The 26,488-nt window shown below is 41.9% G+C and overlaps 1 protein-coding gene across 3 annotated transcripts in view; it reads right to left on the reverse strand.

Annotated features, from left to right (window-relative positions):
- CSMD3 (CUB and Sushi multiple domains 3) overlaps window positions 1-23,348 on the reverse strand; it is a 426,461-nt gene extending 403,113 nt beyond the window's left edge. For all 3 annotated transcript variants that reach the window (XM_078855831.1, XM_078855830.1, XM_078855832.1), the window contains exon 1: window positions 23,080-23,348. In XM_078855831.1, coding sequence (XP_078711957.1) covers window positions 23,080-23,323 — 244 coding nt within the window. In that variant the 5' untranslated portion in view covers window positions 23,324-23,348. The remainder of the gene's footprint in view (window positions 1-23,079) is intronic.
- Between the last annotated feature and the right edge of the window lie 3,140 nt (window positions 23,349-26,488).

The following is a 26,488-nucleotide window of genomic DNA, read 5'->3' on the forward strand; positions in this document are numbered from 1 at the left end:
TACTTGATTTACAAATGGAGCCCATTCAGTGAATGCGATTTTCGAGAATAAAACTGCAGGTCACACTCTTATATGTGTTAGATATCTTGCCAGTGTATTATGGTATCACTCTTTGGGATGTGAGCAATGAAATGCAAAACTCATGAAACAACTGTGTTCTTAGAGTAAACTAATAGTTACCTTTAAGTTATTTGGTCAATCTACTGCTAGATGCATGCCTTTCCATGCCATTCATTCATGGAAGTTGTTTGATCATACTACTCCACGCTGGTCAGTGCGAATTAACGACCCAAGAACAAGTAAAATATCACTCGCCACTGATGTTAGCCGGGGCCGATAATCAAACTCGAAGTGCAGTGCACTAACCACTGCGTCACTGCCCCATGATAACCTATATAGTGATGTGGGGGGGGGGGAAGTGAAATTGAATGCAGTACTCTAATTAATTTTACTTTACATAATTGGTTTAAAGTAAACTAATCATTGTGTGTCGAGGTCAATCTATTTAGATTTATATCTCCACAGATAACAATTCATTATTTTGGATATTAGTTACCACGGAGGGATGTGTATATAACTGAAATTCCTCTTGAATAAAGAAACCATTGTACATCACACTCGAATTGTATATCAATAAACGTTGTGCTATTGATAATGAATGTTCGTCGGAGTGCTGTGTGATGCTTTACATCAAGTAATACATTCTATTGATCAGTAGAAAGTGCATTTCCATCAATAGCCGACGTACCTTTATGTGAACACTATGTATCAGTGAAGTCAACAAATGTCAACAATAATAGCATGTGCCACATTGTCATTAAGACACAAAATATTGTAAAACATCTGCATACCTAGCACATTCATTTTGATGACGCACATTTATTATACTATTTGTCAGTATTGTGTTTCTGCTATACCTTTGGAGTGTTACAATGACGACTGTAAGTGGTCGAGTCATTCTCAGTGATATTGGCCTGTTTTCTCGGCACAATATGTATGTTGAGCGTCTTTCACACCGTACGTAGCTAACCGTGCTAATTAGAGGTATGGGATAATACATTTAAATTGTGTACTGCGGTTCAGTTTGTTGCCATTGGGCACTTGATGTGAAAAATAGAAGTAGCATTTTTTTAGTTTTGTACTTTCATTATCACCGAGACCAATTCTTGTGCAACACAACACTTGTCTGAAAGTGACACGAAGGGCACCTCTCTTCAACTCTACTTCTTGCTTGTCCTACAGCCTGTGCACACGTATCCACCATATATGCTCATCCCTGAGATTAAGTTTATCGATTTGTAAATTGATTGACTTATTTAGCAGCAAATGGCCATCAATTTATGAGTGGGCCTTGGTGAAAACACTTTGTAAGAGTTATCCCTTTACTCCCGTGCTTTGATTCACATAGAAGTCTATGTTTAGCATTTTACATGACACATCTCTGCAATGTGTGTGTTTTTGGGTTGCACAGCGTGTTGTGCAGCATGAGATCCAACGTTTCATTGCGTGTGCTGGGAGCTTCTTCAATTTAGTTCCTGAATGAGCTTCCGTGGAAGCGAAATGCCAGACCTCTTGTCCACCAACTCAAAATCACATTGGATAGCAACCGTGAAAGCAATGTAACACCGCCACATCATTGATTTGCATGTCGGTACCAACCATAGATCAATGACATAGAGTACTCTCTTTTCATGTAATTCACTTTCCCCATCAGGCAAGCAAAAGCAATTTTTAAGTCGCCTGCATACAAGCAAGATGGGTTGCCTTTGATGAACCTATGAACCTAACCCTAATTAATAGTGAAGATCTATTATCTTCTTTTGAAAGATGGGGGATGGGTGGTCCAAATGAGACCATGAAAGACGTGGGATCCTGGGTGAGACGTGAGAGTGAAGGTGGGAGGGAGGGAGGCGTTGGGCCTTGTTTGAGGTTCAGTATAAACTCTCATTTTCGGCCTGAATGGGAAAGCATGGTTGCGGCAACGCTGCTGCCCGTCGTCACCTCTGAGGTCTGGAGTCGCTGGGGATTCCTGTCAATGCCATTGTCCCAACAAGACAACTTATTCATGAGGGCCACGGTCCCTCCGCAATGGTTCACTGTCACATTTAACACGGAGCTTGTATTTTTATGAAGACAGCAGCTCTCGGTGTGATGGTCCTCAGCAAAATGGTCGAGAGGGTGAGTGGTTGATGACTGGCGCCGGGGTGGCGACGATAACAGGATCACGTGAGGCGGGGGGCCTGGGGGCGAGTAGCGAAGCGGGCGATGACATAATTAATTGGGGCTGATTGGTTCGGGGATAAAGGCAGTGAGCGTATGGAGATACGGGAGTCTTTGTGAGTGTTGCAGTTGGAGCTGGAGACGGTGCCTGGGACAGAGACGGAGCAAGAGAGAGTATAGTATAAGGTAGCAGTGGATAAGAGAGTATAGTATAAGGTAGCAGTGGATAAGAGAGTATAGTATAAGGTAGCAGTGGATAAGACAGTATAGTATAAGGTAGCAGTGGATAAGAGAATATAGTATAAGGTAGCAGTGGATACGAGCGTATAGTATAAGGTAGCAGTGGACAAAGAGAATACAGTATACGGTAGCAGTGGATATAGAGAGTACGGACAGAGTAGCAAGGACGGAGCGAGTACAGCGTAGCGAAGCAGCAAAGTAACGGACCTTGGTGGAGAGAGAGAGAGCGAGCGAAGCAGCAGAGCGAGTGAATGGAGGGACATCGAGTGGGGCTGATGGAGAATTGTGCATTGAAGAGTATGGAGGAACATTGAGCGATGCTGTCGGAGATGTGAACTATATGCGGAATAAAAGGAACGAGAAAGACAAAGAAGTTGTCGCATCAGTACGAGTCCTACATTAGTATAAATACATGTTAATTTTGATACTCATGTAGTTTTTTTCTCACTTTATGTGAACGAAAAGACATGAAAATCGCCCATTTTCTCATTGAAAATAGATACATTTCAAAATATCACTGTCCTGGTCACAAAAGCAAAGTTTGTAGATAATAATAGACATTTTCTATAATTTTTAGGTATAAGCAATTACGAAATAAAACTTAATACCCAGGAACAACAATTGTGTTACATAGTATTATCCATTCACTGCTGGATGAAGGACTCCCCAAGTCACCTTCCTTCGTGGTCTCAAGGCACAACAATCCATCTGGCTCATACCTCCATCCTTGCAATAGTTGTCCTATCTAACCTATATAATTCATTTTTTGTCTGTCCGTCCGTCCGTCCGTCTGCGTACGCTCCCTACCGGGGGATTTAGCTCTCGGACCGTGGGGTTCGGCGAGATTAAATTTTGCAGGTGGGCACGCCCCCGGCCCCGCGGTAAACTTAGGCATTTCCGATTTTTCGTCTCTAAACTTTAAATCGGACCGATTATCGATTTAGTGCGATTTATCGTTATTTATTTATTTAACGCTTTATTTATTTATTTACTCTTGCCGGCCGGCGCGGACCACGGCGGTTGCCCCTGGCAACGAGTAGCGACGCATTCGCTGCGGGGTGGACGCCATTTTTAATTTCCGTTATAAATATGCGCACGCATTAACACGCGACTCTGAGGTAAATTCATCAAAGTTTCACGTCCTCTTCACTCCCCCCCCACCCCAATGTGTGCAATTACTATTATAGGGTTGGTAGATAATAAAAGTATAGCGATTAGACAGTATTATTGTAGCGCGGGGGGGGGGGGGTTAACGGCCCCAGTACCCAGCCTCAGCCGAGTGGGCAATCTAGGCAAGGCCGGAGGCTCTGCACGGTACTAGGCCTCGACACGCAACTCTGTCAGGCGTCGACTTTGTGGTATAAACTCGATATACCCAGCGTTGCCCGGGGGAAAAATACATTTAAAATCTTCTGAAAACTTTAAAACATAACATTCCAATGAAAATACAACTGTGTAATTAAAACTCTAAACCCGACCGCGCCAAGAATCGATTCTCTGAATCGCGAAAAGGAATCGAAGGTTGTAGATTCATTTAGAATCGCCTTATTTCCGTTTAATATTAGTTGGTTATAGAGTTGATATAAACTGCTACGAATGGGAAATATCCGGCGTTGACCGGGGCTAAAATATAATTAAAAACTCCTGAAAACTTTAAAACATAACATACGAATGAAAAGAAAACTCTGTTGAGTGAGGGTGAGTGGTGAGTGAGGGAGAGTGGTGGGTGAGGGAGAGTGGTGAGTGAGGGAGAGTGGTGAGTGAGGGAGAGTGGTGAGTGAGGGAGAGTGGTGAGTGAGGGAGAGTGGTGAGTGAGGGAGAGTGGTGAGTGAGGGAGAGTGGTGAGTGAGGGAGAGTGGTGAGTGAGGGAGAGTGGTGAGTGAGGGAGAGTGGTGAGTGAGGGAGAGTGGTGAGTGAGGGAGAGTGGTGAGTGAGGGAGAGTGGTGAGTGAGGGTGAGTGGTGAGTGAGGGAGAGTGGTGAGTGAGGGAGAGTGGTGAGTGAGGGAGAGTGGTGAGTGAGGGAGAGTGGTGAGTGAGGGAGAGTGGTGAGTGAGGGAGAGTGGTGAGTGAGGGAGAGTGGTGAGTGAGGGAGAGTGGTGAGTGAGGGAGAGTGGTGAGTGAGGGAGAGTGGTGAGTGAGGGAGAGTGGTGAGTGAGGGAGAGTGGTGAGTGAGGGAGAGTGGTGAGTGAGGGAGAGTGGTGAGTGAGGGAGAGTGGTGAGTGAGGGAGAGTGGTGAGTGAGTGGTGAGAGTGAGTGGTGAGTGAGGGGTGAGGGTGAGTGGTGAGGGTGAGTGGTGAGGGTGAGTGGTGAGGGTGAGTGGTGAGGGTGAGGTTGAGTGGTGAGGGTGAGTGGTGATTGGTGAGGGTGAGGTTGAGTGGGGAGGGTGAGTGGCGGTTGTTAGTGGTGATTAGTGAGGGGTGAGTGGTGAGGGTGAGCGTGAGTGGCGAGGGTGAGTTTGAGTGGTGAGCAGTGAGGGTGAGTGGTGATTGGTGAGGGTGTAATTGGTGAGGATGAGTGGTGAGGGTGAGTAGTGAGGGTGAGTGGTTGTTGTGAGGGTGAGTGGTTGTTGTGAGGGTGAGTGGTGAGGGTGAGTGGTAAGAGTGAGTGGTGAGGGTGAGTGACGGTTGTGAGAGGTGATTAGTGAGTGGTGAGGGTGAGTGGTGAGGGTTAGTGGTGAGCATGAGTGGTGAGGGTGAGTGTTGAGCGTGAGTGGTGAGGGTGAGTGGTGATTGTTGAGGGTGTGATTGGTGAGGATGAGTGGTGAGTAGTGAGGGTGAGTGGTGAGGGTGAGTGGTGAGGGTGAGTGGCGGTTGTGAGTGGTGATTAGTGAGGGGTGAGTGGTGAGGGTGAGCGTGAGTGGTTAGGGTGAGTGGTGAGGGTGAGCGGTGAGGGTGAGCAGTGAGGGTGAGTGGTGATTGGTGAGGGTGTGATTGGTGAGGGTGTGATTGGTGAGGATGAGTGGTGAGTGGTCAGGGTGAGTGGTGAGGGTGAGTGGTGAGCGGTGAGGGTGAGTGTTGAGGGTGAGTGGTGAGTGGTTAGGGTGAGTAGTGAGGGTGAGTGGTGAGCGTGAGTGGTGAGTGGTGAGGGAGAGTGGTGAGGGAGAGTGGTGAGGGAGAGTGGTGAGGGAGAGTAGTGAGTGGTGAGGGTGAGTGGTAAGTGGTGAGGGTGAGTGGTGATTGGTGAGGGAGAGTGGTGAGGGAGAGTGGTGAGGGAGAGTGGTGAGGGAGAGTGGTGAGGGAGAGTGGTGAGGGTGAGTAGTGAGTGGTGAGGGTGAGTGGTAAGTGGTGAGGGTGAGTGGTGATTGGTGAGGGTGAGGGTGAGTGGGGAGGGTGAGTGGCGGTTGTTAGTGGTGATTAGTGAGGGGTGAGTGGTGAGGGTGAGCGTGAGTGGTGAGGTTGAGTGGTGAGCAGTGAGGGTGAGTGGTGATTGGTGAGGATGAGTGGTGAGGGTGAGTAGTGAGGGTGAGTGGTTGTTGTGAGGGTGAGTGGTTGTTGTGAGGGTGCGTGGTGAGGGTGAGTGGTAAGAGTGAGTGGTGAGGGTGAGTGACGGTTGTGAGAGGTGATTAGTGAGTGGTGAGGGTGAGTGGTGAGGGTTAGTGGTGAGGGTGAGTGGTGAGGGTGAGCAGTGAGGGTGAGTGGTGATTGGTGAGGATGTGATTGGTGAGGATGAGTGGTGAGTGGTTAGGGTGAGTGGTGAGCGTTGAGGGTGAGTGTTGAGGGTGAGTGGTGAGCGGTGAGGGTGAGTGTTGAGGGTGAGTGGTGAGTAGTGAGGGTGAGTGGTGAGCGTGACTGGTGAGTGGTGAGGGAGAGTGGTGAGGGAAAGTGTTGAGGGTGAATGGTGAGGGTGAGTGGTGAGGGTGAATGGTGAGGGTGAGTGGTGAGGGTGAGTGGTGATTGGTGAGGGTGAGTGGTGAGGGTGAGTGGGGAGGGTGAGTGGCAGTTGTGAGTGGTGATTAGTGAGAGGTGAGGGTGAGCGTGAGTGGTGAGGGTGAGGTTGAGTGGTGTGCGGTGAGGGTGAGCAGTGAGGGTGAGTGGTGATTGGTGAGGGTGCGATTGGTGAGGATGAGTAGTGAGGGTGAGTGGTTGTTGTGAGGGTGAGTGGTGAGGGTGAGTGATGAGGGTGAGTGGTAAGAGTGAGTGGTGAGGGTGAGTGACGGTTGTGAGAGGTGATTAGTGAGTGGTGAGAGTGAGTGGTGATGGTTAGTGGTGAGCATGAGTGGTGAAGGTGAGTGTTGAGCCTGAGTGGTGAGGGTGAGTGGTGATTGTTGAGGGTGTGATTGGTGAGGATGAGTGGTGAGTGGTCAGGGTGAGTGGTGAGGGTGAGTGGTGAGGGTGAGTGGTGAGAGGTGAGGGTGAGTGTTGAGGGTGAGTGGTGAGTAGTGAGGGTGAGTGGTGAGCGTGACTGGTGAGTGGTGAGGGAGAGTGGTGAGGGAGAGTGGTGAGGGTGAATGGTGAGGGTGAGTGGTGAGGGTGAGTAGTGAGGGTGAGTGCTGAGCGGTGAGGGTGAGTGGTTGTTGTGAGGGTGAGTGGTGAGTGGTGAGAGTGAGTGGTGAGGGTGAGTTGTGAGGGTGAGTGGTGATTGTTGAGGGTGTGATTGGTGAGGATGAGTGGTGAGTAGTGAGGGTGAGTGGTGACGGTGAGTGGTGAGGGTGAGTGTTGAGGGTGAGTGGTGAGTGGTTATGGTGAGTGGCGGTTATAAGTGGTGATTAGTGAGGGGTGAGTGGTGAGGGTGAGCGTGAGTGGTGAGGGTGAGTGGTGAGGGTGAGCAGTGCGGGTGAGTGGTGATTGGTGAGGGTGTGATTGGTGAGGATGAGTGGTGAGTGGTCAGGGTGAGTGGTGAGGGTGAGTGGTTGTTGTGAGGGTGAGTGGTGAGGATGAGTGGTGAGGGTGAGTGGCGGTTGTGAGTGGTGATGGGTGAGTGGTGAGCGGTGAGGGGTGAGCGGTGAGGGTGAGTGGTGAGGGTGAGTGGTGAGGGTGAGTGCTGAGTGGTGAGGGTGAGTGGTGAGAGAGTGGTTAGTTTTGAGGGTGAGTGGTGAGGTTGAGTGGTGAGGGTTAGTGGAGAGTGGTGAGTGGTGATTGGTCAGTGGTGATTGGTGAGGATGAATGGTGAGTAGTGAGGGTGAAGTTGAGTGGTGAGGGTGAGTGGTGGTTGTGACGGTGAGTGGTGAGGGTGAGTGGTGAGGGTGAGTGGTGAGGCTGAATGGTGAGGGTGAATGGTGAGAGTGAGTGGTGAGTGGTGAGGGAGAGTGGTGAGTGAGAGTGGTGAGGGTTAGTGGTGAGGGTTAGTGGTGAGAGTGAGTGGTGAGGGTGAGTGGTGATTGGTGAGTGGTGAGGGTGAGTGGTGAGGGTGAGTGGTGAGGGAGATTGGTGAGGGAGGTTGGTGAGTGGTGAGTTGTGAGGGTGAATGGTGAATAGTGAGTGGGAGTGGTGAGTGGTGAGGATGAGTGGTAAGGGTGAGTTGTGAGTGGTGAATGGTGAGGGTGAATGATGAGTACAGTCAATATGCACTGCTGTTATCATACCAGGTACCACCACCACAATATGTACTCCTCTCATCATAGCAGATACCACCACAGCAGTATGCACTGCTGTAATCATAGCAGGTTCCACCACAATATGCACTGCTGTCATCATAACAGGTACCAACACAGCAGTATGCACTGCTGTAGTGATAGCAGGTACGACCTCAGTCGGTATACACTGCTGTAGCGATAGTAGATACTGCTATCGAGTTGGTAGATACCGCTATAGTAAATACTAAAACAGTCAGTATATACCGCTACAGTCAGTCAATACTGCTACAGTCAGTATATACTACTATACAGTCAGTACATACTACCACGGTGAGTAGCTACTAGAGTCAGTAGATACTATTATAGAGTGAGTAGATACTGCTATAGATTTTGTAGTTACTACTATAGTCAGTGGATACAACTATAGAGTCAGCAGATACTATACAGTTAGTCGTTACGAGTATATAGTCGGTAGATACTACTGTAGGCCCAGTAAATACTACTATGGTCAGTAGTTATTACAGTCACTAAATACTACTACACAGTCAGTAGCTACTACTGGCTCAGTAGATACTACGGTACAGTCAGTAGATACTACTACAGAGTCAATAGATACCACTTCCTCTGTTGTATGTAAGGTGTTAGTATATATACCTACGAGGGGTAAAGATATTTTTTGAGGGGGGGGGGGGGGGAGACCGCAATTTTCGGAAACCTTTTGACATCAACTATTTACCCCACACTTTCTACAACTTTTTGGACTTGTGAAAGCCTCTTATATATTTGTTGGTGGAGAAAAGTACAAACAGCCCACCGGGCTTTGACAATACCTTAGTATCTGTGTATATATATGTAAGGTTTTTAAGAAATATATTTTTCACCCGGGCAAAGCCGGGTACTTCCGCTAGTCAGTTATATATCATCCTTTGCCTGACACTAAATAATAAATCTCAACCATCAGCCATCATACTTTTTAGTCACAATATGTCCAGCATAGCCCACTGACTTTTTTTAAGTCAATACTACATCCCCAAATTGTGCATGTCCTCTAATCCACGTGTTTCCCATTTCTGTTTCTCAGTGAAATTCCAAGCATACACCTCTCCATGCTTCTTTGTGAATTTTCCAGCTTTTGTTCCATGTTCGTTGTCTGTGACATTTTTTTTATAATGCCTTCCCGAGGCACATTGGTGTGTTTCTATAAATTATCAAGTAGGTAGTTTTATTTATTTATTAATATCCATGGTCGTCAATGCATTCAAGAGAATCAGTGAAGGACCATAATGCACTTTTATGAAAATTCTATGAAAATCCCCGATATAGTGCCTGAGATGTCCAGTACAATGTAGTGCATGTGCAAGCCAAATGAGGACGACAGTCACCATGCTAATCATGGTATATGATTCAATTACGGGCGATGATTCAATCTATTCTAACTGGGCAATAGTTTTACTGTAAAATAATAATACCAAAAAGGATATTTAATTTCACTGACACATTTTACTGACACGGATGTTTTGACACTTGTTAATACATTTCAAATATCCCATTGCTATATATGTGTGTGCATGCAAAATAATCATAACAAGGCATGTTAAAGCGTTGATTAAACGAGCCCATTTCTAACATTGCACGCATCTTTGCATCTGAAACATTTTTGCATTTTTATTTTTGCAAAAAAGAAAATTGCCATGATAATCTGCATTCTACATAAGTCGGCAGAGGACATGCATTGGCATGCAAGAGAAATTTGTAATGATGTTGACGGTAAGCCTTGGTCAAAATGCTCTGTATTCTTTGGCAGCAAGGTTAGGTTGAACCTAGAAATACTACAGCATGAAGTCGTGGCATAATCCCCAATTTGCAAGGCAGTGAACACACAGCGGGATGGCCGCGACTGATGCAAACAGCCGTCAGTGGCAAAGCCTGTGCACTACATCAGTGCAGATTGAACAAGACATTTATATTCACATGATAATGCAGCCAAACACACTCCAGCCAATTGCAGCTCAGAAAGCAACGTGATTAAAAATGTGTAATAAGACCAAGTCACAGAAATTCAATAAAGCTGAGAGTCACTGAAGTGGTGCTTAGGAGGAAATGTAAAATGTTTTAAGGATTTGGAGACAATGCTGAAAATTATCCAGCACAATATGGTATGTATGTTGTGCACATGCTAATGTGGAATCCACAAAAAAGTCTGTTGTATTTGCTTTTCTATGTGAATAAGTACACAAATGTTGTAAACGCCATGAAATTACTATATATATACGGTATATACGGTATAGTGTTGCAAAAGAAACATGTATATGCATAAACGAAACGATGTTGAATATATTAATTGAAATGTTTCGTGATACGTCATTGCCGATAGTGCATAACCTCAGACCATCATTCCTCTATGATTTATAAAATGAGTACGACTGTGAGGAAGTCAACAGTGATTGTCCTATGGATAGACTCGCCCACGCAAGTGGTTAGTGGAATTTCCACCAATTGCTGAGGGCTTTAATTTAGAGATGAACACCGTCTCAATGCTCATTTTAGCAATTATTTACTTTGACTTATAAACGCACGTAATAAAACCTCAACACATTTGTCAAAAGCGCTGCCTTAAAATGAATACTTAACAAGGCAACGTTATAGACAATGGCTCTTCTACATAGCAAGGAGATGTTTACGATGTTAGTTAATTTATATATTTTTTTTATTTCAGTATGAAGGGCCCAATAACCTGTTAGGTTATTTCATTGGCATCCTGTGATGGTACAGATGTTACTGCATGGTACAACCATTCTTACATCGGCCACGGCGCAAACGGCAAGTATCAGTACATACAGGAATGGAAAACCCGTCGAAAACATAAAAAGAAAACCATTCCCACAGCAGTGTCGCTGTACTGTGCTTGGGAAAAAAAACTGTTTGCAGTGCCATTCACTTCATTTTATGAGCAGCTGTTTAATGTGATTGGCAAGTTTGCACTCCGGACTAAGCGTTAGCTGGCAGTCTCCAATGCCACTAGGCTGATGAAGTCATTGAATTCTGTAATGAGATTATTCATCACCAATGTGGTATCTCCAAGTGACCCACCTAACGAACAAAAAAAAACACAAATCCATATTGCCTGTGACAATCATTGGTGAGAAAAGGATGAAGGAAAGTGTAAATCCCAGCAAGGACGACAAAACAACGTTGATATTTGGAGTAAGAGGGAAATGACAACCTAACAGACAAAGAGATAATGTATAATGCCACACTTTCAGTAGGGCACTCAAGAGCACCAAAACAACGTCAAATTAATGCGTTTTTTGGCAATGCTGTATGTATAAGGCTGGTTCTCATCTGTAGTGCAGTATGCATATATGAGCAAGAATCTTACATGCTAGCAGAACATACAATACTAAAATGTACGTAACTAGGTATGAAATAATAAACAAATATTAGAATAAGACATTGAATACTTGAATAATGATAAATAAGACATTAATTTAAATTATTTATTTATCAAACATTAATTTAAATTAATATCTTATTTATCATTATTTATCATTTAAATTAATGTCTTATTCAATTATTTGTTTATTATTTAATACCTAGTTACGTACATTATAATACATAATAAACACATACTTGAATAAGACATTCATTTTAAGAATAATGATAAATAAGACATTAATTTACATTAAAAATAATTGTAATTAATGTCTAATTCAAATATTTGTTTATAAATAATTTTAAGTATGAATAATTTAAATTACAAGTTAAAACATCATTTTCAAAAGAGCTCTTGAAGTACTATTTCATATCATCTCGTGCCACTGGATCTCAAGACCATCACAGCTAAAGCCTGTGTTTGCAGTCATTAGTCTGCATTACTTAAAAGGTCATTGTATAAAGATTATGCATAAGGAAGTGGTGGATAAAGATCAATATCCGGCAACTAATATCATACGAACACAACTAGAAACTGTAAAGCAATGAGTTTCATTATTTGCAAATGTTACCAATTGGGAGTTACCAAATCCTAAGCTCATGGTCAATCAATCCTAGATTATACGAGAAATAAGTTAAACTATTAGATAATGGTTAGATGCATAAAGATTATTCATAGACACGTATCATAACTCTTTTAAAAAACATATCCTGTGTGCGACTGTAGTCATCCAGAACAGACCATAAAGCATAACATGATACAATTCCCGATTCACAAATACGAAGGAGGAGACATCATAACAATGATGCACCACTCCCCGCAACTCCTGATTATCTGGCTCAACTACCTCAGTATAAAATTATAGTTGTCGCTCGCCATCAACAGCAGCAGTTCACAGAAGAAGATGAATTAGTAAGGTTTTTCACGTAAACAGAACATGCCAATTCGTTTACGTGACAAACCTTACTAATTGGCTGTATCGGACGGTGGCGGGCTTAATGACACATTTATATATTTACATGATCCAACGCAAAACAAAAACTATTATGGACTCATATTTTCATTAAAGGCAATATAAAAATTAAGAAATAATATGCTCCAGTCATGTGTAACCTCGTGATTGTTGATGCTTAAGAGCCAGAACAATCTAGGCTAGAAAACGCTGGGCTTTATTGTGAAAACGCTAACCCATTCCACGTGTCATTTGTGGAACGCATGTTTTCAAATCGGACAAGCAGAATGGAACTGTCAGCTTCATCAAGACATATTCAATTCTTAACACTAGGTGTCAGCATCACAGAATAGCAGAGTGGAAGATGACAAAGAGCAAATATCTTTCCCGTTTAAATTAAATCCTTTGAAATCGCTTTTTTCGCGTGTGAAATAATAACAGTAGGTGGTCACACTAGTAAGTACTACATATACTAAGTAATTATTAGCACGGTTGGCTATGTACGGTGCGAATAAAGTTAAACATACATACAAGATTAGTTTCTATGGACTTATTGCAAATAGAAGTTAGAGTATCAAATATTTAAGAAATATAATTCAATTGGCAGAGCACCGTGATCCTTAGTCATTGAGTTAAATTACCTGCTGGTAACTATTGTACGTGTAATTTCCACCTCTTAGGACATCAATTACATATTGTGGCAAAGCCTCTCGGTAGTTTGAGTTGGGTACAACACGTATTTTTTTCTACAAGATACATTTTACGTGAAATCTGATGTCAAATTACTACTTTTTATGCTTCATATATATAAATGCTAAGTATAGAGATTATTATTTTTTGTAACACCCCTTACCCCTACCATGACGCATCGGCTTTACAGACAAAAAAACAAGTGCTCATTTTTGCATTGATGATAAGTCATTAAAATTCTTTCCAGATTTTCATGGCAATGCGTTGATTAAAAGTACTGTATATGAATAAAGGAATAGCATCAAGAAATTGGTTCCTTAACCATTTATGGAGCGTGACAAAAATTATAATATTTTGCTCAAGCTGGGCTTTGCAAGTGCATACAATTGTGTCCCTTTGATCGGCCCCTAAAATTTGCAAATAAACGTATATTTGATTAACCAAGTTCACCATAATGCTCAAATTAGGTCACAGTTTTATGTTGAACAAGCCATTGCCTCTATTAATGAGTTTAACAGATTTAACAACCTAAATGAGCCTCCAATTTGCATTTTATAAAGCACACTTTTGCCTGTACCCGCCATGGTGCGTAAGCAAGTAACACTCGACTCTCATTCCGTATGTAATGGGTTCATTTCCGGGCAAGACAGTTAAACCTATGAGCAAGTTAATCGCAAACGGATACACTGCATGAAAGTAAATTAGACAATTACGTCTGATGGTGGTGAGAATTATGAAATTAGGTTATTTGTGTTTATGATATCCACTAAAATAATACTGCGTGCATGACAGAAATATTTCGGAAAATGCCACGATTCAAGTGGAAGGGCCATGCTATGTATTTGACTGTACACCGTTGTACGAACATGTACTAGCAGGCTAATACTCAGGCTCGGTTAAAATTAAGGCATACAGATGTCTGAGGTTGAATGATATAAGCCATTTATTCCTCCCTCTCAGGACATAGCATGCATAACATGGGAGCACTGTTTGATTTTCATCATAAAGAGCATACAACCTGAAGCTCAACATAAACAAATAGGATAGGAATAGGATTAACAAACAAATATGGAAGTGATTTACTTTGGACTTTAAACCCCACCCCACATTTCAACCCAAACCCTGCTATAATTGGACAGACTACAACCCAAAATAACCTGCAGCTCAAAGCAGCTGATGTCAGTATGTGTTATCGGGATTCCCGTACACAAGCAGCACTTTTGGACACTCATTGCCTGACAGAGTCCCATGGGCACAATGTGAACGTATTGAGGCAGGGCCTTTTGATCTGGCTAGGACCACTTTCCGTTCTATACCGACAACTACCCAATACAATTAAAACTTATCCGATACTCTCACAAAAACTGTTTATCTGAGACGAAGCGCACATGCAAATCGATAAACTCATATTTCCCACTCAAGATACACTGATCTGGTGGTGGAGGGAATAGGATTGTGTTGTAATTGAAGGACACATGACAATAGTAAAGCCAAAAAAAATTTGATTGATATTTGTGCTATGAATATATGTTTTAATATTTTAATTGCATTATTTAACCTCTCCTTTGAGGTCACTTACAATATAGGCCTTATTTTATGGAAACCACATCAATCAACAATAATTTGTAGAACGTGGCATTTTTAGTATAGATAATAATTATTTGTTGGTGTTGATGAACTATGATAAAAAATAATAGCTCAAATTAAAGGTGTAGCCCTGCAGTTGCTTTCTCATGCCACTGCTGGCAGAAGAACCTCCCACTTGAGAGAACTCTATCCGTTCCCCCTGGAGGGTATATTGGGCCGACTCTTCCATGCTTCATTCAAAACAATTAAATATTAATTTAATTTTAAAAAGCGTCATTCATGCAATTGAATCACACAACGCTGCACATCAATTATCCAGTTCCGTACAAAAAAATACAAAAATAAAACCTAACTACTTAGCCCAAAAAAAAAAGGAATACATAAATAACGAAAAAAAAGTTAACATAATAAGAAAAAATCATCACAGAGAAGTAAATAAATAAATCCGCTCGATCTCCAAACCACAATCCCAACATTTTGCTGGATTTTGGAGAAATAATAAGTTAATGTAAAAATGTGTTCTGTAAATTACGATATTGTTGTCCTTCCCCCGCACCTCCGATTAACACGGTTTGGCGACGTACGGTGCGAAAGAGGAAGTTCAACATACATACGATTTCCAGTTTTAATTAATTGCTCAAGAAAAAAAATCTATCTAAAAATAAAACCAAGTGCCTATTTTTTTTTGAGAAACACCAACGATTGTTGCTTGTCTTGTTAGCAATCTCTTTATTTTACATGAATTAATAGGTACACAGAAATACATGCTAAATCATGAGGAAATGTATTTGCATATACAAATGTATATTGAACATAAGATGTACTTAGATGAGAGATAAATAAATATATCAATGTGGGTCCATCTCCTAATATAACAATGTCCCATTAACATTCAACACATAAAGACAAATTAAAATAGTTCAATACTCAAAGCCGTCATGTTTTTCACGTAATAATTTTAGTGTATTTTTAAGCAACTCATTTCCCTTACTGGTTTAAAAAAGAAGTTAACAGTTTAATACAATTTATATCCGAAATGTTAGTTTGGAAAATGTGGGGAATATATTAATAGCAGTATAATATTAAAACAGAAGGGTGCAGCTCTGCAATTGCTTGCTCATGCAACTGGTGGTGGAAGGACCTCCACTAGAGGGAGTTCTGGATAGTCCCACGAGAGGGTATTTGGCCTGCTCTTCCAGGCTGGATAGACCTCTTGGAAGAGGTGGGAATACTGTTTGCTACCGACGGTGCGAAATAAGTTAAATATACATACTTACAGAGCCACCACACGCGACCTGCAAATGAGTTAACTGTGGTGTACCGACGAATACTGTTTGGTGGAGAGAGGTGGGGGGCGATGGGATTTAAGAAACTGCACCATTAGTTTGACTACCATGCCTGGCGCAATGGTGGCAAGATATTAACTCCATCGCATGATATACAAGAAGTCGTGGGCTCGATCCTAACCCTGACACCTGTATATTTTTAGTTTCCATGTTCTCCCCGTGGTCACGTGCGTTTTTCTCCGGGTCCTCCAAATTTTCCCTCCACATTTAGAAACATGCTTTTAAAGTATTTGGCTGCTATAAATGTCCACATGATAAGCCATTTGGTTGAACTACCATTTGTGACCAGGTTGCTTCTGCAAAAATATATATATAGCTCAGTGGGCCTTACCTGGTAAAATGAAAAGTTTCGTTCATTTTAAATGGTATGCTGCTCACCATTATATTACAGCAGCATCCCCACATTATAGGCTGTGGATATCATTTATAAAGGGGCTGAAGTGTTAATATATAAAATAGCATGCCAGCTCTTAGGAAAATGTTCGCTCAAGTAGCGGAATGCTCCAGCCGAAAAACAACATGCCAAGTACTCATGCCAGTTCTCATTCTTTAATTTTCTTCAGAATTTTTTAAAAGTTTGATCAAGAAATATGTTTTCTATGAATATACACCGTGAACAAATTACTGTGTTTGAAAAGGATGCTTTAATTTAAACATTATATTTGTGTTGTTGTACACCTTGTAATGACCTACGTATTTTTAAATAACATTTCAGTGTGAATGTATGTGTATAACTGCTGTACGGAATTTATGCTCGCTGGTTTTTTCGTAATGATATAGTGTTGCATCAGATAGGAAACACCAAGCATTGTCACAAACATAACGCAGTGCTTTAATGTGGCTGCAATATTCCAACGGCAGCCTTCCAGCAGTTTACAAGCAAGCATAATGCCTCAAACCACCTCAGGCATATGTATATTTTGAGTGTGTGACATCACGCAGTATTTACCAGTAAGAAATCAAAAGCACAAAGCTATATTATCTTCAATAGCTTAGCAGGATGCATGTAATCAGTGAAATGACAGTATGTGTAACATCGCAGTAATTACATATCATTCCTTGAAGATGTCCGAGGTATTAAGCACTTATTTTAACTTACATATATTTTTTGTGACGCAAACCTATAGGGTAGAAACAATTGTGGTACCTTTGTGAGCACAATGTATTTATTGTCACGCGCCTTGCACAGCAGAGAAATTGAATGTAGAAGACAGAGCATTAAATGAATGGATTGAACTGAATTGGAGGCTAGAGAGTGAAGGGGGTGGGCCCAGCTAATGAGTAGAGTGAAAAGGGACAGGGTTGGCTTTTAAACCACCTTCAACCCCTCAGAAGCCAAAGGCATTTAATTATGTCTTCTCAGGGATTTTTTTTCATATTATATTTCCCAGAGAAGGCTGACTGAACTGGCTCCAAAACTGTAGGCATGAAAACGGCTTGGTTTCACAATTAATACTTCATTACTGCAAGGACATTCCACCAGGCATCCATTCAAGTACTTGGCTTTGAAAAAAACATCAAGCGAGGGAGGACTGCTCAATGCACCCATTTCAAATTAATGTAGCAGTTTAACGGTAGAGCAACCAGCAGAGTTAAGCACAGAAGGTCATTTAACATACGAATAAACCCAATGATCTAATCAAACGATATAATTTGTTTAGTATGAAAACTACATGTATTTTTTAATCATCTGACATGTGCACAGCTCACAGCTGGACATTTGAAAAGTTAAACTCACAGGCAGGAGTCAACTCTGCCCTTCGTCCCTCTAGGATTCATCACACGCAGTGTTGCCGCTTGACAATGAGCAAGCCAAGCAAAAGATTAGGACCCCATGCAGCTGAAGGGAGCACAGATTCGTAAAAAATGGGTGCATAAAATATCAGCTAAATTTCAAAACCCAATAAACATTACAAGGTAGTTAATAGAAAAGCCAAGTAATCTCTCATCTCTATCTTGTCTGCAGATATCTTCTCTCATTTTACCTCTACATGTCTTATCTCACTCAATCTATATCTCCTATTTGTATCTCTTCTGTCATGTTACTAGGATTGCATTAATTGAAAAGATTGGGCTGCAAAAAAAAATGTCTGCTGGTTTTACAAGCAAACCCTTTTTTGACCTTTTCACTGCGATTGTTTCCTACATGCCACGTTTACCTCTGGTTGCCTGGATCGTAAATTTCAACAGCATATATTTCACACGGCTGCCTTTTTTTCTCTCTCTCTCTCTCTCAAAAGGAAACCTAAAAGTTGATGGGCAACATGAGGAAATTGCCAACAATCCCATGTGTTTGTGCACACACAGGTGTGTGTATGTGTGTGCATATATATGTTTGTGTATGGGGTATATGTGTGTATGTGTGGGCAGCGGTGGCACAGGAGATAGCACATTGCACTACAAGCCAAATGCGCTGAGTTCAACTTCCGGTCAGGATGTACAGCATGTATCTGCTATGAAGAAGAAGCTGACATGTTGCCTATTTTTTTTTCATTTTAACACCAAGGTGTCATTGATTCATGTGATGAGGTGTTGTGTTACTTGTGCGTGTGCACCACTGCCAATGCAAAATAATGTATGAACCGGTCCCGGGCATTCCAAAAGGTTGCCTCAGCCTCAAATGGGTAAGCAGTGTATAAACATTGAAACTGTGGAGAAAAATGCAGCCAGGCGTGGTGCTAGCCACAAAACCCCTTCTTCCATTGAGCCAGCCTTGAAAATGTACTCGCGAACATGAACAGCAGCAACGGTCTATGCAGGCTCTGCAACGGTCTCTGCAGGCTCTACAGCGGATCTGGTTTGTGCATGTGTGTAGTAGCGAGGAGTGAGCAGTTTGAGGAATTGCAGGGGCAACACTAATGCGGGGACGTGGATTAAAGGGGCAGTGAGAAGGGGTTGTCGGGTTATGCAGGGCGATGTTGGGGGGGGGTGTAGATTTGTTGCACACTGTGCCATGGTGGTGTCATTGATTGACCGATAATGAATGCATGCAGCAGGCACTGCTTAGATTCAGGGAAGCATGCTGTTCATTAATCATTCACACCTGCTTCAGCACAATCCAAAACCTGGCACAGGCCCGTTTTTGTCAGATTCATACCATCCAGTCGCAAAATACGCTCTGCGTTAATGACTGGGGGAAACGATGAGCAGCACTGTTTATATTTGCATAATGGCGAGTCGTCTGAGCTCGCATCTCATATACACGCAATAAAACTGGAATTAGCTAAATTTTGGTCTGAAACTGTCATACGCCAATTGTATACAGTTGCAGCATGTATGTTTAAGATTGCTCCAGTATTTTCGTCTGTTCACAACATAGGTAAGTTTCAAACGAAATTAATTTGTTGAGCAGTCCATACTCCTGTAAGCTGTAGCCAATCAGGATAACTGACTGAAGGTAGCATGATTATATGCAAGACCTTCTAGATTGGTCAATTAGTTACTGTTCAATGAAACGTGCAAAATACCATCATGGTGGATAATTGCATTTGCTGTAATTGTTGGGGTTATCAAAAGAGCATTTGTAAATTACACAGTAAAGGGTAGACACATGTTACACTCTAAAAATCAGGCCAGAAATAAAAGTGTGAATAACACTCAAGAGCATTTAAATTACCCACCAACACACAATTGTCAAATACAACATTCGTATCCCTCGTATGAATTAAAATTACATACAGTGACGAATATGTCACTGTTGATATGGAGGGCCTTCAGATTCCTGTGACTTTACAGGTGCCACTGAGGGCCCTGACGATTAGAGTTCATTGGGTCATTCCTAGGGGCCGTCCATAAATGACGTCACGCACCTGGGGGGGGGTCAGACATTTGTGACGATGTGTGACGAGGGGGGGGGGGTGAGAAATGTGACGTCACATCAAAATGCGCAACTTTAAATGAATATAGACGACATGTTCTACTTAATTTAGTAGACTTTTGAATAAATGTTTTCTCCTACAACATCAGAGTGCAGCGGCACATTAAATACGCACGACAATGACAATAGTTTAAAACGATTTGCAGCATGTTTTTTTTTTATGGGGGGGGGGGGGGGCAGAGCTTTGTGACGTCATATTTGAGGGGGGGTCTGACTTTTTGTGACGCCGTGTGACGAGGAGGGGGGGGGGTCAAAAATCTTCCAAAATCGCGTGACGTCATTTATGGACGCCCCCCTAAGCATTTACTGACAAACAAAAATATGTACATACCGTATACACACAGCTATTTAAATAATAAAGCACTGCACTTGAAATTACATTTCAAACGTTTTCCAGAATGACTCACTCACCAAAGGCAATGACAGCTCAGGCAATAATGATCCTTACCTCTAGAACTCAATTCAACACAAGTCCCACTCTTTTTCATTTTAGAGTGTTATGCAACATCGGCCTAATAAGTAAAACCACCTCGACTCAGGATAAATTAAGCTACGGCTTGTTAATTTCTCTCAAAGGTCCCCTGCATTACAGTTTACACAGTGCTAGATAGAATGAGAAAACAAAGCATATGTGATTGTTTTTTGAAAAAAAAGATAGAGTGCTTCACTAAACATAAGGAAATATAGTATACACATGGATGAGCTAATGCAAATTAATAAAGGCCATTAAGTTATCCCAAAGCACGCCGATTCTTACTGTGCACACACACTTAATTTTGCGGAAAGCAATGAATGCTTCCCAAGATTTCTATTACTCTGCCCAAGGGACGACTTTCCAGCAACACGGGGCATTCCACATTTTATCTGATAAGCACTGCTGTTACGCGTAATATTATCGACAGTGCACACGCATGTGGTAAGCGCTGGATATCAGAGACCGTTGTTACCCAGTGGCCAGGACACGGGGTTCCTTTGCCTGATTCTCACTCGACTCTGGAGGATTCAGCGAGTTACATCCCTTGGCCAAAGGTCACGTCATCAGCATTCACAGCTGGATCACCGGGCCATATAGCCTCCCTGGCCCACGCCTTAACAAGTTAAGATTGTGCAGCCTAAGTTAAAGCTGGGGCATGCGTTAGATGAACGCATTAATTTTCTCTCCGAGCTAAGGAGATGACAACGTACGATTGAATTGTGATCCCTTTTGCTTAAAGTGTGCAGGGAAGCATATACCCCACAGTGTGGTGCTGTGCATTAGTGACACATACAAGAGGCAAGGTAGTGTCAAAACTCAGATAGATATCTCCGTGGGAATGAATCCCATTAGAAGAGGATATATGGAAGCGCATGTGTTTTTGAGGTTTAAAATGAAGTGTCTTCTTGCATAATGACAGAACTGCCTTTCCACGCGAGACTCGCATAAATCAATGTCTCGTTACGCAATGTGAATATATAAGGATAAAGCAGAGACAATAAACTTCCCCAAAAAACATTAATGTGTCAAGTACAGTTCCTTTATGAATATGTATCACATCTGAATGTACGTTTGTAGAGTATGTGATGTAAAAATAGCAACAAAATAAATTGAATGTGATCCAACAATGTGCCAATAAATTGTTCATATAGGCGACACAGTAAATACATCTGATACGATACTGGGCACAGAAGAAAAAAAACAACTTGATGCGAGTCGTTAGCACGTTCCTTTCGTACAGATCGGAGCATAGCATTCTGACTTCAAAACCCATAATGGAAAATTACCCATTTTGTGTTTTTTTGCTTGGTTGATGGTATGGTATCATGCGTTGCCATCAAAACGGCTGTCATGTCCCAAAATTGCAATTCGTAATGGTCCCCATATAATTATCTTGTCCTAGCTGCTTAGCATTAGACAGTTTAAACACCATTAGACACTATCACATCAAGTGTCATATTTAATTTATTTATTCTTATTTTTCCCTGACTCAACGGCTTTAGCTGCCTTCCAATGCAATACTATTTCTATAATGGGTTCCGCATCTAAGAATGGGGGGTGGAAGGGGGGGAACGCAGCTTCGTTAACTTGTTTAGTCATATTGCATTTGCATGCTTATATCCATTTAATTGTTCTTCAGCAATGCGTGCATTTAAACAAACTTACAATCGCCCCTACTCAAGGTTTGGGTGTCTGCCTACATTTAAGTATCTTGATAATGAAATGATAATAGATAAAAAAAATCATATCCCTGATTATTGTATGTTATCGGTGCGTGAGACCGGTGAGAGCGTTGCGCTCCACAACGGCCAGCAACTTTGCCCTAAACCTTGCACAGACGCTGCTGAGAAGCGAGTATCTTTGCCAGAGCGCTGATTCAATGCGCGAGTGCGAACCAAGTCCCGACCAAAGAAATCAAGACCTAGATGGATATTACTTCATCTTTGCAGGGAGGGGACCTGCGATATTCTGCTTGACACCTTGATCCATGTCATATTTTTTGTCAGCAGATGTCCGCTGCGCTGCGCTTCGCACAGACGCCTTGCCTTCAATTAGGCAGAGCAGCATGCACCCATGCTGAGTGAAGAGCAATACATTCTAAAACTGCCACTGTTTAATACACAACACGAGCGCCCAACAAGCCCCCACATGTCAACCAGTGATCATTTACTCACTTCCGTCCTTCCCCTCAGACATTCGCGTGAGATTACACTAACATTTGGACACAAGAGTTACGCTATTCCTTCCATACGTTGGTGCATGTTTTCTGTCACAATTGTTTATTATATATGTAAGAAAATTTACTGCCGACAAAAATACTTGGTATCATAATAATGCCAATATTTTTTTTCGGCAACCGCCTCTGTTTTGAAGATAATTTAAATTGGAAGTAACAAGTTCATGAATTCTCCTATCAATACGTAATGAGTGCCGCCTAGCACTTGCAAAGGGAGACGAGAGAGCCACTTATTCTAAACATCGCAATTACACTCGCAACATTTTGCCTACAATAGCTTATTGGTAAACTGCGCTCTCTCTCTCTCTCCTTATTTCGTATTTTTTTCGTACTTTGGAAAAAGCGACACCCACCCACCCAAGTCAGTCTCTTAACGTGTCTCGCATAGTAATAATGCATTGCCAATTCTTTTCAGCCGTGCTGGATTGGAGCTCGCGCTGAATTAAGTGAGTCCAAAGGCAGCGATCGGGCGAAAGCGAACGAGCTCGGGAGGCGAATGCAAGAAACCCACCTCGCTCGGACGTCGCAGAGCCTAGGAGGGCGACGAGGACGAGCACGGGAATGCTCACGAGCGTGCCTGTAGCCATTGTCGGCGCTCGTACTCCCGAACGCGCATGTAGAGACGAGCGAGAAGAGCAAGGGCGTCTGTATTCCGGCGAGCGGCAGGGTGAGCCCCCTGCTCGGGCTGAGTGGGGTGACTGTGCGCACGGAGGAGGAGGAGAACGAGGAGGATGCAGCAGCAGCGGCAGCAGCATCGCGCATTCGCCGCTCGGCGTCACGCATTCAGGCAAAGGGGGGGGTGGCTTGCTCCTCTCTCCCACGCCTGCAGAGCTGTAATGAGCAGCACGGCCTGAGCAAGGTTCGCTTCACAGGACTCGACCATCTCCTTGCGTTGCGCAGGGGCATCACAGCACTTTTAACGACAGCATTTTTTTTATTTTAGGACATTGTGTTTGTTGTTATTGTTTGTTTGTTGGTCGTCTATTTCTCCAATGCACATAATGTACAGCTCCACCAAATATGCAGTAGATTTAATCCAATAACTATAGAAGTGGAGATGGTGAAATTATGTGTTCAGAAGAAAAGAGAGACTGGAGCTGTTCATATAAAATGTTGTTGGAATTTTTAAAATTAAATATTGAATTTACTTATTTAATATATTCAAGTCACAAAATAATTTTTCAAATAGACTCCTTATAAAGAAGCATGATATGGAAATTTGATTTAATGTATTTGCATGTCTTGCAAGATTTGAATGTATTGGTTGTGGTTGTGCTGTTAATTATCTACAATAAAACCCCAAAGAAGGAAGTTGGATGCCCTCTATGCATTACAATGCAGTATTGTATACACATGTATCACACTTCTTCACAATGCGATCCGACCAATTCACACAACAATGTATACAATTTTGAAGAGCAAAACTATGTTCCGAATTGAAAATTCTTTAAAAGTTATGTTTTAAAGTTTATTACATATGAACACTTGAAGTTCATTTCAATACTTATATTTTAAATGCCCAGAGGATACCTTTGCACTCAAAGCTTAGGACGTGTGTGTAGTATGGAGCAAAAAAAACGTACCAATATATGCCATAACAGTGCCCGAGTATGGATTACTTAGAAGACCCTACCGTATAACAAGAGAAAATCCATTCAATCTGCATTCATCATACGGACATCTCCGTCCCAAGCATCCCAACTCACCAAGCTAGCGATGGACAGGAGAGCCTGTGCACATCACTAAAGCATTGCCATTGGGAGTGCAACTGTGTGTGTAATCCCGGCTGGATGGTCTGATATCACCACCTACAGCTGTATTATAAATACGCGATCTCGTGCTCGGGCAGCGGTTAGCGATCACAGCACAAAAAATAAGGCCTTTCTATTGCAGTGTGAATTTGGCAAGGATAAAATAACGTTGCGTTCATTCTAAAATATGACAAGGTAAATTATTAGGACGACAATTTGTTATTTTGCAAGTTATCTTCAGGTGTGGTGGTAATCGGTGATATATTTGCATTTTCTGTTTATGTATGTTGATCTTCTTTCGCATCATACAATTTTAAATATTGCTTCGTTAAATTAATTATTGTTGTAATATATTAAGCTCTCTTTTAAATGTGTACAGTATAGGATTTTTTTTTCAATTGTTTATTAATGAAGCAACAACTTTCTCTGGTCTCCCATTCTTAGAAAATGTATTTCCCAGCTGCTTGTAAAAAAAAGAATCCATGAATAATGAATTAAGCCATGTGGATTTCAACTCCCTGAGAGCAGTGTTACACAACCATCGCATCGCTGATTATTGATTTTGATTTAAAGCATATGCATTCATATGCCATTGCTTTGTTCTCAAACTATTTTACAATGAATGTTTTACCATAATTACCGTCTCCATTCCCCATCGTCACTGAAATGGGATCAATGTGTAGTCACCACTGGCCACTGGGGAGTGCTTTTAAAATATGAAGGAATTATAATTTAACGAGTATTGTAGTTGAGGGTAGATGCGGCAAAACGAACATTACATACTTTTCTTTTGGGATATAGGACCAATTTTACTGATATTTCTTATACCATTTCACAACGTTGATTGTTCTAAAAACACTGATCATTGATTGCCGATTGAAGAGAATAATTATAATCTCATCATCACCATCGGCCATGATCTATCCATTGCTGCATGAATGAAACCCCAATCCATCACCATCCCTCGCAGCAATGCATCTAGTTCCACCTGCTCCATATCCATAGTCGACATCCTCTAGAGTAAGTTCATTCCTCCCTTCTCCTAAAGAGTTCTATCAGGCGTTGTTTCAAGATTTGTTTTTTCCCACCCAGAAAATAAATTCTCCCTTTTTTTCTTTTCAACTTCAAACGCATTTTGTATCAGCATTCTAATCTTAAATTACGATGTTGAATGAAGTCATGCAAGAAAATGTAGTTATTGTATGACAGTACTGTATACCACAAGCACCTATTTGTTACAGTTGCAAAACATTAGGATGCAACTACACTGGACGTTTCCGTAAACATCTCCTTCGATTAAGATACAACTTGAGTGGGTAAACTGTGATTTGCATCTGTTTGAAGTATCAAGAATGGTTATTAACGAATTGGCTTGACACGTTCAAAATAATACAGAAACTATTGTAAGCGTTCGTTTCAGATACAAATGACTGAAAATACCCATCTGAGACAGTTGCCCAATCCCCTTCCTGCCCTCTCTGTCTGGCTCGTCCCGCATCATCAGCCAGGGGACAAATCTATTCGCCAAGCGTTTTTCTTGCTGCCATTTGCAAAAAGGTCAGCGGCCCATATCTATTTTTTTTAGTTCACAAAAAATATATAAAAAGTGCACATTGCACCATCATGATTTATTGCAAATATACTTGTAACTTTGTTTTGATTCATTCGTTTCTCAAAAGATAATGTGGCATCATAATACATGTTAATTTACTCAATAAGATACATTTGTAATTCATTTTCTGGTCAGTGGTTTACAGAGGGGTACTTCCAGCAGGTAATGATCTGACTGCAGCTATTGAGTAACCTTTTTAAAAAGATGAGCCATTGGTATTTGAAAATGAGCCAAACTGCATAAGTATCAGCATGTGGCACTCTTTTTAGCAATTGTTTGGCTACGTGGATTTTTCTTAGAGGAGCTGTGTGAGCTAAAATTTCATGTTTCAGCAGACCTAGTGTGCAAATCCATATTCATGTATGCCATCACAAGGGGAAAATGCATGTTGAATTAGGTTCCCCAGGTGTCAAAAGGCCTACAATAAATTCCATTTATGTTTCTGGGGGGCTTGCTTACTCATTCTATATGATATAGAAGTGGCTACATAGATATGGACACAATTATAATTCAGTCATCCAGAACTTGAAGAAATAATTACAATGAAAATGCTTTTG

The sequence above is a fragment of the Lampetra fluviatilis genome, chromosome 4, assembly GCF_964198595.1.
Source record: "Lampetra fluviatilis chromosome 4, kcLamFluv1.1, whole genome shotgun sequence".
Classification (NCBI taxonomy): Eukaryota; Metazoa; Chordata; class Hyperoartia; order Petromyzontiformes; family Petromyzontidae; genus Lampetra; species Lampetra fluviatilis.